The following is a 12752-nucleotide window of genomic DNA, read 5'->3' on the forward strand; positions in this document are numbered from 1 at the left end:
AAGGCTAGAAATGGACCTACCCTATGACCCTGCAATTCCCCTCCTGGGGATATATCCTAAGGAACCCAACACACCCATCCAAAAAGATCTGTGTACACATATGTTCTTGGCAGCACAATTTGTAATAGCCAAAACCTGGAAGCAACCCAGGTGTCCAACAACAGATGAGTGGCTGAGCAAGTTGTCGTCTATATACACAATGGAATACTACTCAGCTGTAAAAAATGGTGACTTCACCGTTTTCAGCCGATCTTGGATGGACCTTGAAAAAATCATGTTGAGTGAAATAAGTCAGAAACAGAAGGATGAATATGGGATGATCTCACTCTCAGGCCGAAGTTGAAAAACAAGATCAGAAAAGAAAACACAAGTAGAACCTGAAATGGAATTGGCATATTGCACCAAAGTAAAAGACTCTGGGGTGGGTGGGTGGGTGGGGAGAATACAGGTCCATGAAAGATGATGAATGACATAGTGGGGGTTGTATTGTTAAATGGGAAACTGGGGAATGTTATGCATGTACAAACTATTGTATTTACTGTTGAATGTAAAACATTAATTCCCCAATAACGAAATAAATTATTTAAAAAATAATAATAAAGACAACAATGAGATATCACTTCACTCCTGTGAGAATGTCATACATCAGAAAAGGTAACAGCAGCCAATGCTAGAGAGGGTGTGGGGTCAAAGGGACCCTCCTGCACTGCTGGTGGGAATGTCAATTGGTCCAACCTCTGTGGAGACCAGTCTTGAGAACTCTCAGAAGTCTAGATATGGACCTACCCTATGACCCTGCAATTCCTCTTCTGGGGATATATCCTAAGGAACCCAACACACCCATCCAAAAAGATCTGTGTACACATATGTCCTTGGCAGCACAATTTGTAATAGCCAAAACCTGGAAGCAGCCCAGGTGTCCAACAACAGATGAGTGGCTGAGCAAGTTGTGGTATATATACACAATGGAATACTACTCAGCTGTAAAAAATGGAGACTTCACCGTTTTCAGACGATCTTGGATGGACCTTGAAAAAAATCATGTTGAGTGAAATAAGTCAGAAACAGAAGGATGAATATGGGATGATCTCACTCTCAGGCCAAAGTTGAAAAACAAGATCAGAAAAGAAAACACAAGTAGAACCTGAAATGGAATTGGCATATTGTACCAAAATAAAAGACTCTGGGGTGGCTAGGTGGGTGGGGAGAATACATGTCCATGAAGGATGATAAATGACATAGTGGGGGTTGTATTGTTAAATGGGAAACTGGGGAATGTTATGCCTGTACAAACTATTGTATTTACTGTTGAATGTAAAACATTAATTCCCCAATAAAGAAATAAATTTTAAAAAATTGGGGGGAGTAAGGCAGTAGTGCAGCGGGTTAAGTGCAGGTGACACGAAGCACAAGGACCAATGCAAGCGTCCCAGTTCAAGCCCCCGGCTCCCCACCTGCAGGGGAGTCGCTTTACAGGCGGTGAAGCACGTCTGCAGGTGTCTTTCTCTCCCCCTCTCTGTCTTCCCCTCCTCTCTCTCGATTTCTCTCTGTCCTATCCAATGACATCAATAACAACAACAATAATAACTGCAACAATGATGAAAAATAACAAGGGCAACAAAAGGGAAAATAAACAAATATAAAAAAAAGTTAAAAAAAATTTTTCGAGCCCCTGGCTTCCCACATGCAGGTGAAGCAGGTCTGCAGATGTCTATCTTTCTCTCCTCCTCTCTGTCTTCCCCTCCTCTCTCCATTTCTCTCTGTCCTATCCAATAACGACTGCAATAACAACAGTAATAATAACAACAATGATAAACAACAAGGGCAACAAAAGGGAAAAAAGTAGCCTCCAGGAGCAATGGAGCAGTGGATTTATAGTGCACACAGTGAGCCCCAGCTATAACCCTGGAGGCAAAAAATATATATAATTTATTTTTTGAGAGAGAGACAGACACTATCCAGAGCACTACTCAGCTCTGGCTTATGGTGGTGCTGGGGACCAAACCTGGAATATCAGAGCCTCAGACATGAACATTATGATATGTCCCCTGCTACTTTTTAAAATAGAGACAAAAAGGAAAAGAGACAGTGAAAGAGACCACAGCAACGATGCTTCCCTCCATGCGGTGGGAGCTGGGCTCAAACCTAGGTCGTGCACATAGCAAAGCAGTGCACTATCCAAGTGAGCTGTTTTGCCAGTCAGTGATTTTCTTTTTTTAAAAGGCAACAATGAACCCCACTATCATCCATCCCCATTTTACTGACAAAGATATAGAGATTCGGAGAAGGGAACAATATTGTCAAGAGATCACACTGATAGCTAGGGACTCCAATTTCGGTCGATTAACTTCAATACTCGCTCCACACACTGTCCAGCCAGCCCAGAAAGCCCTAAGTAGCCTAGGTGTCACAAGTCCTGGATTTCTGTCTGCCCTCTAGAGGCACCTGCAAATAACTCGGCATCCCTGCACCACACCTCCCGCCAGCAGCAGGCACTGTTGCCATTTCGATGGTTTACAGACTACCTCTCTCCACTGGTGCTCACTTTGTCTGAGTCCCCAAAGCACTTCCGGTGCTCGCGGAATTTTGGTGCCGCCGGAGGTTCAGTGTGGGGACTCGGCGCGCAAGGCGGCAGGAGTCGTTTCCGGCCGTGTTGGAGGATCAGCTTGAGGCCCTGCGGCGGCGGCGACGAGAATATGGAGACGATCCTGGAGCAGCAGCGGCGCTACCATGAGGAGAAGGAGCGGCTCATGGACGTCATGGCCAAGGAGATGCTCACTAAGAAGTCCACGGTGAGAGAATGGGTCGTGGGCAGGAGCCACGTTTGAGGTGGGGCCCCTGCCGGTGTGTAACCGCTGGGCGCTGGTGGGGGCCCTCGGACCCTCCCGCGGCCCAGCCGCTGCCTCTCCCGGGGTCCGGCCCCGTCTCTGGGACCCGGCGCCCCCGCGGCCTCGGCAGAGACCTAGCGGGTCCGCGCCGCCCTCGGGCGGCCTTCCCACCTCCGACTCCGACTAACGGCGCCTGTGTCCCCGTTTGCCTTCTGCAGCTCCGGGACCAGATCAACTCGGACCACCGCACACGGGCCATGCAGGATGTGAGCGCCCCGCAGTCCGCTTCCCGGGGGCGGGGGGGGTCGGTCTGGGATGACGCCGCGGCGGGTCCTCGGGGTGCTCGGCGGGTGCTCGGGGTGCTCGGCGGGTGCTCGGGGTGCTCGGCGGGTGCTCGGGGTGCTCGGCGGGTGCTCGGGGTGCTCGGCGGGTGCTCGGGGTGCTCGGCGGGTCCTCGGGGTGCTCGGCGGGTCCTCGGGGTGCTCGGCGGGTGCTCGGGGTGCTCGGCGGGTGCTCGGGGTGCTCGGCGGGTGCTCGGGGTGCTCGGCGGGTGCTCGGGGTGCTCGGCGGGTCCTCGGGGTGCTCGGCGGGTGCTCGGGGTGCTCGGCGGGTGCTCGGGGTGCTCGGCGGGTGCTCGGGGTGCTCGGCGGGTCCTCGGGGTGCTCGGCGGGTCCTCGGGGTGCTCGGCGGGTGCTCGGGGTGCTTGGCGGGTCCTCGGGGTGCTCGGCTGCTTCCCAAGCTTTTCTGGATGCGGGGTGGGGTGTGGGGGGCTCTCTCGACCTTGCTCGCAAAGGGGTCCCGCTCACAGCGCTCTGCCCCACGGCTTTGCAAAAGTCAGGAGTCTGTCTGACTGAAGCACGGCAGGTATTCATTCTTCGGCAGAGGGAATGCTGTGAATTTGTAGTTTGCTTCTGGAGCGCCGTCTGAAAGTATCTTTTTGCCTACTGAACTGCATGTGCCTAGTAAGAGTTCCCATTTCTTGCTTTTAGGAAAATAATAAATCCCCACCTGCACAGGGGCAACTTCACAAGTGGTGAAGCAGGGCTGCAGGTGTGTCTCCCCCCCCCTCAATTTCTCTGTATACAAAATAAGAAATAAAAGGTTTTTTAATAATAATAAAAATCAGACTTGATACTTCATAAAGTTGAGTCAACAGAGATTTATTATATATTATGCTCTCTGCTGCTGCCTTTGTTGAAGTGTGTTGGGGTAAAGGAAAAGAACTAACCAGAGTTTCAGATTTTGGGGTAATAGTTGTACAAGTCCCTGGTCTCAGTAAAATTCCCAAAGCCAAAATATTGTGGAAACAAAGTTTGGTAAATAGTTGACAAAAGCTGACCTAAGCAGATGGAAGCTTTTTTTTTTTTTTTTTTTTTAATGGTCTTTATTCCACCTAGGAAGTAAAGTATCTGTTTTATTACATAATGATTATGTATTCCAGATTGTGCTAGATATATTACTATGTAATACTAAAAGCAGCTTATACTTAATAATTCCAAATTCTGGAATCTAGTCCCAAACTTTTGGAGAAAGGATTGTGTACTTGAACCATTGTAAGTTCAGATTCAAAGGAGGTTGTGTGGTGTTTTATTTAGCCTGTGCACTCCTCAGTCTAGTTTTTTTTTCAAGTAGAGCAGATCATTTTGAACTACCCTTTCGTTATTGATGGTCTTAGATAGGAATTGCTATTTACCAAAGGGTAAATCTTCTATGACTCTTATATTACCTTTTTTTTAGGGAAAGTAAGCACCAGTAGTATGTAAATACTGGAACTTTCTACCACCTCTCAAACCATTATCACTTAGGTGGTCTACAAACTGGACCAAAAGAACTAGAACTTTCTGTCAAAGGTTACAGACAGTACAGGAGTTTCAGCAATCCCCTCCCCTTTTAGATTTCCCTGAGATTTGACGAGAGGCTCCTTAGCTGCGTAGTTGTACAAATCACTGCATCCTTACGGCTTTGTGTTTGCTTTTCAGAGGTACATGGAGGTCAGTGGGAACCTGAGGGATTTGTATGATGACAAGGATGGGTAAGTGGCAGTTACTGTCAGCCTAGGAGTAAATGTTTCCGAGGATCCCTGGATAAAGAGCTCACCTATACTGTGTGTCCTTGGGAATTTTCCTGAAATTGCAGGTTACGAAAGGAGGAACTTAATGCCATTTCAGGACCCAACGAGTTTGCTGAATTCTATAATAGACTCAAGCAAATAAAGGAATTCCACCGAAAACACCCAAATGAGGTATGGTCTTGGGCGATATTTTCTCCAAACTCATGGAGCATTCTAAAGTTGTAAGGAGGTTGAAGATAATTTCCCTCAGAGGTACCTTCAGAAATGAAGAGTGCAAAGAACGTAGTTAACTGATAGCTTACAGCGTCAGTGCTTTCAGGATTCCTCTCTGCTTAAGCCAACTAAGTGCAAAGGACTTAGTTTTCTCATTTCTGCCCAATATGAGATTCTTCTGGTGAATAGTTTTTGTTTCAGAGCTCTCCATTGGGTTTGTCAAGATTGTGTCATCCTTACATCATAGTCTAGGCTCTCTCTCACTACATATTTCTGTTCTCTTTCCTTTCTCCCTTTCTTTCTCTCTTTCTCTTTGTTTTCTTCCACCAGGGGCTTGGTGCCTGCATAATGACTCAGCTGCTTCAGGCAGTTTGCTGGGTTTTTGTTTTAGAGTTAAAGATAGAGACAAAAGAAGAGGCAGGGGCTAGGCAGGGGCACACACAATAATACCATAGAGAAGGACCCAGGTTCAAGCCCCCACTCCCTACCTGCTGGGGAGGTGGACACTTCACAAATTGAGAAGGGAAAGGGGAGATAAAGAGAAAGGAGGTGGGTGATAGTGATAGTGTACAAGCTACTATGTGCAAGGACCCAGGTTTAAACCCCTGCTCCCCACCTTCATTGGGGAAAGGTCAGGAGCAGTGAAGCAAGTATTACAGGCATCTCTGTCTCTGTCTCTATCTCTCTTCCTCCTCTGAATTTCTCTCTGTCCTATCAGAGGGTGGAAGAGGGAAAGAACGAAGAAAGAAAAAAAAGGAAACATGGCTACTGCAAGTGGTGGATTCATCTTGCACCAAGCCCCAGCAATAACCCAGGTAGCAATTAGAGAGAGAGAGAGGAGAGAAGAAAGAGAGACACCTGCAGCACTGCTTCACCACTCATGAAAGCTTCCCCTCTACAGGTGGACATCAGGGCCTGAACCCAGGCTCTTGTGCTTTGTAACATGCACTCTATCGGGTGTTGCACCTCTTGACCTCAAGATTTCTTTCTTGTTTTTTTTTAATCGTTATTTATTTATTGACTAGAGACAGCCATAAATTGAGAGGGAAGGGGAAGATAAAGAAGGAGAAAGACAGACATCTGCAGCACTGTTTCACCACTTGCAAAGCTTTTCCCCTGCAGGTGGGGACTGGGGGCTGGAACCCGGGTTATTGCACATTGTAACAAGTATGCTCAACCAGCTATGCCACCACCTGGCCCCAACCTCAGCCTCAAGATTTTTTTTTTTTTTCCTTCCTTTCTTTTTTAAATCAGTGATTTAAATCGATTTATAAAGCCATAAGATAATGGTTATTATCCCATACCATTCCCACCACCAGAATTCTGTATCCCCTTGCCCTCTATTGGAAATTGCACTTGTTTTCCCAAACATTGAGTGTCATTTGTTGTAAAGTGTTAGGTTTGTGGGGTCTAGCCTCAAGTTAGGGAGGAAATATACCTAGGATTTTAGTGGGGTCTAAGTTAACCTCAGGTTTTCCTGCTTTTACTTTTTGATGATTCTAATAAATGTCATGGGATAATGTCCTTTAGTTGCTATATATATATATTTTTTTTAATTTATTGGGGAATTAATGTTTTACATTCAACAGTAAATACAATAGTTTGTACATGCATAACATTCCCCAGTTTCCCATTTAACAATACAACCCCCAATATGTCATTTATCATCCTTCATGGACCTGTATTCTCCCCCCCACCCACCCACCCCAGAGTCTTTTACTTTGGTGCAATAACTGTATATATTTTTTGCCAGTATCTCTGGGCCAACTGTATATAGTGTTTCTTCTAAAGATTATCAAGGGGTGCCAATAATGTTGTCAAAAGAGATTAAGAGATGTATCTTACTTCTTTTTGTATAGTTAGTTGAGTAGATAGAGCGATTGAGAGAAGTGAAGTAGGGAGTAGGAGAGGAAAGAGTGTCAAGGTCGAAGTAGTAAATATTTGATTAGAAAGGTGCCTTCTTTAGGCCAATCTACTAAATTGCTGAGCTTACTAGGTCTAAATCTAATCACAGAGAGTTATTGAGCACTATTACTTTGAGGTATGTAGTTGCCCCAAAGGATTATTTTATTTTATATTTTTATGTTTATTTTCCCTTTTGTTGTCCTTGTTGTTTTTCATTGTTTTTGTAGCTATTATTGTTGTTGTTGATGTAATCGTTGTTAGATAGGACAGAGAGAAATGGAGAGAGGAGGGGGAGACGGGGAGAGAAAGATACGACACCTGCAGACCTGCTTCACCGCCTGTGAAGCGACTCCCCTGCAGGTGGGGAGCCGGGGGCTTGAACCGGGATCCTTATGCCTGCCCTTGTACTTTGTGCCACTTAGTTTGGGAATAAAGAAAAGACTTGATTTTTTTTTTTTTGAAATTTTATTTATTTTCCCTTTTGTTGTCCTTGTTGTCGCTGTAGGTATTGTTGTTGTTACTGATGTTGTTGTTGTTAGATAGGACAGAGAGAAATGGAGAGAGGAGGGGAAGACAGAGAGAAGGAAAGAAAGATAGACACCTGCAGACCTGCTTCACCAACTGTGAAGCGACTCCCATGCAGGTGGGGAGCCGGGGGCTCGAACCAGGATCCTTACGCCGGTCCTTGCGGTTTACACCACGTGTGCTTAACCCATTGCGCTACTGCCCGACTCCCTACTGGATTTTTTTTTTCTTTTTTCCAATTTTTCAGGTGGGGGGGGAGATAGCATAATAGTTATGCAAACAGACTCATGCCTGAGTCTCCAAAGTCCCAGGTTCAATTCTCCATACTACTATAAGCCAGAAGATTTTTTTCAATTTTTCTTTTCTGTTTGTATTACTGTAACAATGTTTTAGCCGAAGAAAACAAAGTAACTAGAGAACAGTAAAACTCCCTAAAAGAAAAGGCAAGACCAAAGAAAACATCCAAAGTCCTACTTCTTGCATGATTTTCTGTGATATTGTGACTTTTGTGCTTGGAAAATCCATGTAAGCTTCTCTTTTCCCTCAGATCTGTGTGCCAATGTCAGTGGAATTTGAGGAGCTCCTGAAAGCTCGAGAGAATCCAAGTGAAGAGGCACAAAGTAAGTACCTTTTAACATTTCTATCCAGCACCAGCAAAATACAGAATATTAACAACTAAGGTTTTTCTCTCAGAGCCCTGAAAATAGAGACCCAGACAGATTTATAGCTGGGTTTTCTTACTGACTTTTCTCTTTGCAGGTTTCCTGTCAACATTGTTATCCTAAACTGGCCTTAGAAACATAGTTTTTTGGGAGTTGGGCGGTAGCTCAGTGGGTTAAGTGCACGTGGCGCGAAGCGTAAGGACCGGCGTAACAATCCCGGTTCGAGCCCCAGGCTCCTCACCTGCAGGGGAGTTGCTTCACAGGCAGTGAAGCAGGTCTGCAGGTGTATATCTTTTACTCCCCCTCTGTCTCCCCCTCCTCTCTCCATTTCTTTCTGTCCTATGGAACAATGACGACATCAGTAACAACAACAATAATAACTGCATCGACAACAAAAAACTGGGCAACAAAAGGGAAAATAAATAAATATATATATAAAAAAGAAAGTTTGAAAAAAAGAAAAGGAAAATAGTTTTTCTAGGGGCTGGGTGGTGACGCACCTAATTGAACGCACATGTTACAATGTGCAAGGATCCAGGTTTGAGCCCCCTGGTCCCCACCTGCAGGGAGAAAGCTTTGTGAGTGGTGAAGCAGGGCTGCAGATATCTCTCTGTCTCTCTCCCTCTCTATCCTTACCTCTTGATTTTTGTTTCTATATAATAAAGATAATAAAAATGTTTTTAAAAGTCCATTTAAAAAAAAAAGAAAAATAGTTTTTCTGAGCTAATCTAACTCAAATTTACCAGCTTGGAAAGCTTAGTTCTTTTTACTTCAGGAGCATAAGGAAGATACTTGGGCAAAGAACTTTTCCATTTCAGGAAACTTAGAAATTAACTCATTTGAAAAGCCAACTTCAAGAAGTAATCTTTAGCATCTAACCATAGATATCTCTGACTTTTTTTTTTTTTTCCTCCAGATTTAGTAGAGTTCACAGATGAAGAAGGTTATGGTCGTTACCTTGATCTCCATGACTGTTACCTCAAATACATTAACTTGAAGGCCTCTGAGGTAAGACCTGGAATGGGGAGGAAGTTCTGAGTGTAGGGGTGAGTCAGGCCACTGACTCTGCCAGACATAAGGCCACTGAGGCTGCCAGACATAAGGCAAGATAGTCTTTCATGTACTTTGTAATTGTTATGTAAATATTGGGGTGATGCAATTTCTTAGAATGAAGTAATATTTAAGATGAAAATCAGACTTCTACAGTGAATATTTGTATATTTTATTTATTTATAATTTTATTATTTTCTTTATAGACACAGATAAATGGTATGAGAGAGGGAAACAGAGAGATGCCTGCAGCCTGCTCCACTGTGAAACATCCCCCCTATAGGTAGAGAGAAAGGGCTGTGTCCTGGGCCAGTCCTTGAGCATGGTAACTTGTGTATTTTACCGCTTGCACCACTGCACGACCCCTCATAATTTTTCTCTGGGGCTGGGAGATGGTTCATTAGATTAAGCATGTGCTTTACCATATGTGAGTCCTTGGGTTCATTCCCCAGTTCCATGTGGGAATACTGTTGACAGTGTTGGGAGGAACTTTATGAATACTGGGACTGTGCTTTGGTGTTCCTTCTCACTCTATCTCGGGGGAAAAAAAATTATTTTATTAATGCATGAAGCACATTTTACTTTTGTGAAAGTAAGAAAAAAATGTTAAACATGGGTGGGAGAGACAGCATAATGGTGATGCAAACAGACTCTCATTCCTGAGGTTCCCAAGACTCACACTCAATCCCCTGCAACACAAGCCTGAGCTGAACAGTGCTGGGGGCAAGGGTCTAGACATATCAAGTTTCTCCTTTTTATTATTATCTTTATTTATTGAATAGGTACAGTGAGAAATTGAGAGGGAAAGGGGAGATAGGGAGATAGAGAGAGACACCTGCAACTCTGCTTCACCACTTGGAGAGCTTTCCCCCTGCATGTGAAGGCTCAAACCTGAGTCCTTGCATATTGTAACATGCACTCAACCAGATGCACCACTGCACCGGCCACCCAAGTTTCTTTATTAACCTCACATAAGTACATGGAAGATAAAAAAAATTCTGTCTGCCAACAAAGGACTATTTAACATTGTGGTGAGTCTAGGAGTCTTGAACAAAGTGTATGACAGATGATGTCAGTCTAGTGGAATTATTTCCCCAGTTAGTATAAGAATTAAGTGACAGTATAGAAAAAGACAAATATGAGTTGGGCCTTTAAAAAGTCGTCTCGGGTGGTCTGGGAGGTGGTGCAGTTGATAGGGCATCGGACTCTTGAGCATGAGGTCCTGAGTTCCGTCCCCGGCAGCACATGTACCGGGGTGATGCCTGTTTTTTTCTCTCTCCTCTTATGTTTCTCATTAATAAATAAATAAAATCTTAAAAAAAAAAAAGTTGTCTTGGGGAGTTGGGTGGTAGCGCAGTGGGTTAAGCGCAGGTGGCGCAAAGCACAAGGACTGGCAGAAGGATCCCGGTTCAAGCCCCCATCTCCCCACCTGCAGGGGAGTTGCTGCAGGTGTGCAGGTGTCTATCTTTCTTTCCCCCTCTCTGTCTTCCCCTCCTCTCTCCATTTCTCTCTGTCCTATCCAACAACAACGACATCAGTAACAACAATAATAACTACAACAATAAAAAACAAGGGCAACAGAAGGGAATAAATAAATAAATATTTTTTAATGTCATCATTTGTTTGAGATTATATTGTAACTTAGTATGAACATCTAATTTGAGCTCTTATAAATTTTTTTCTCCCCAGAAACTGGATTATATCACATACCTCTCCATCTTTGACCAATTATTTGATATCCCTAAAGAAAGGAAGAATGCAGAGTACAAAAGGTAGGCCTTACTAGCATCTAGACCTCTACCAAATTTCAGTAGATTATTTAATGTGAGAATTTGAAGGCAGAGTTCTGAATTTTGTTGCCTGAAAGATACATATGAATGACTTCTATGTTTAATGAAGGATGAGGATATTGAATGGTTTCAGGACATTTGTAATACACCGGCCTTGAGAATGTGTACCGTTGGGCCCATCAGTGATCCTATACTCAGATTATTTCTAACTTTACCTCATTGCAGAAGAAAGTCTTCCAACAAGGGATCTCTTTGTCTTTGGAATTTAATGGGAAAAATTAAACTTCTTTAGATTATGACTGGAGAGATGAGCATGGATCTAATATATACATGAAAATTTTTGTTTATTATTATACTCCTGCTTAGTGATCTATAGTCCTGATTTCCTGTCTTTTTCATTTTTTTTTAAAGATTTCATTTATTTATTGATGAGAAAGATAGGAGGAGAGAAAGGAGAAAGAACCAGACATCACTCTGTTACATGTGGGGCTGGGGATTGAACTCAGGACCTCATGCTTGAGAGTCCAATGCTTTATCCTCTGCGCCACCTCCCGGACCACTGTCTTTGTCATTTTTAACTTTTTACTTGAAATCCTTACTGTTCAGCTCTGGCTTATGGTGGTGTGGGGGATTGAACCTGGGACTCTGGAGCTTCAGGCATGAGAGTCTGTTAGCATAACCATTATGCTATCTACCCTCCACCCTTAAAAAATATTTTTGTATATTGTTAGATAGAGACAAATTGAGAGGGGAGAGAGAGATAGAGAGGAAAAGAAATAGAGACACCTGCAGCCCTGCTTCACCACTCGTGAAGCTTTCCCCTGCAAGTGGGGACCAGGGGCTTGAACCTAGGTCCTTCCACACTGTAATGTAAGCATTTAACCAGGTGCGCAACCAGCTGGCCCATACCTGAAATCCTTCTTGTGGAATTGTATTATGATGAAAAGAGATAGAAAAGATCAAAATCAAAATGGTATGTAACGGTGCAGTGAAATAACTCACACGGGTGTTGTTTTGCCATGTGCACAACCCAAATTTGAGCCTAGGTCCCACCATATAGAAGGAAGCTTTTGATACTATGGTCTCTTTCTGTCTGACCTTCTGTTAAAAAAAAAAAAAAAAAAAAGATTTGAGCACACTTGGCACAAAGCACAAGGACTGGCATAAGGATCCTGGTTCACCGGCATAAGGATCCTGGTTCGAGCCCTGGCTTCCCACCTGCAGGAGCGTCGCTTCACAGGCAGTGAAGCAGGCCTGCAGGTGTCTATCTTTCTCTCCCCCATCTGTCTCCCCTCTCTGTTTCTCTCTGTCCTATCCAACAATGACGACATCAATAACAACAATAATAACTACAACAATAAAACAACAAGGGCAACAAAAGGGGGGAAAAGGCAAATAAAAAAAGATGAAAGTATATTTTGCAGTGCATAACATCTGCTCTCTGTATGTTGCTTGTTTGTCTGTAGATACCTGGAGATGCTGCTTGAATACCTTCAGGATTATACAGACAGAGTGAAGCCCTTGCAAGATCAGAATGAACTCTTTGGGAAGATTCAGACTGATTTTGAAAAGAAATGGGATAATGGTACTTTTCCTGGATGGCCGGTGAGCTTCAGTAGAAACATGGTGGAGAACATGCCAGGAAGTTGAACTGTCTTACTTTATTAACACAAGATAGAGAAGGGGAGAGAGAGAGAGAGAGAAAGAG

General features: G+C 44.0%; 1 protein-coding gene across 2 annotated transcripts in view; it reads left to right on the forward strand.

Moving 5' to 3' along the window:
* The first annotated feature begins 2589 nt into the window (after positions 1 to 2589).
* The window catches only part of SF3A3 (splicing factor 3a subunit 3), a 33934-nt gene continuing 23771 nt past the window's right edge, over positions 2590 to 12752 (forward strand). The window contains exons 1-9 of one of the 2 annotated variants that reach the window (XM_060206182.1): positions 2592 to 2792; positions 3047 to 3094; positions 3818 to 3878; positions 4808 to 4860; positions 4965 to 5070; positions 8090 to 8162; positions 9121 to 9212; positions 10944 to 11026; positions 12511 to 12649. In XM_060206182.1, coding sequence (XP_060062165.1) covers positions 2731 to 2792; positions 3047 to 3094; positions 3818 to 3878; positions 4808 to 4860; positions 4965 to 5070; positions 8090 to 8162; positions 9121 to 9212; positions 10944 to 11026; positions 12511 to 12649 — 717 coding nt within the window. In that variant the 5' untranslated portion in view covers positions 2592 to 2730. Of the gene's footprint in view, positions 2793 to 3046; positions 3095 to 3817; positions 3879 to 4807; positions 4861 to 4964; positions 5071 to 8089; positions 8163 to 9120; positions 9213 to 10943; positions 11027 to 12510; positions 12650 to 12752 lie in introns of both variants that reach the window. The other variant, XM_007538085.3, reaches the window with a different exon arrangement.

This window comes from Erinaceus europaeus, chromosome 13, assembly GCF_950295315.1.
Source record: "Erinaceus europaeus chromosome 13, mEriEur2.1, whole genome shotgun sequence".
Classification (NCBI taxonomy): Eukaryota; Metazoa; Chordata; class Mammalia; order Eulipotyphla; family Erinaceidae; genus Erinaceus; species Erinaceus europaeus.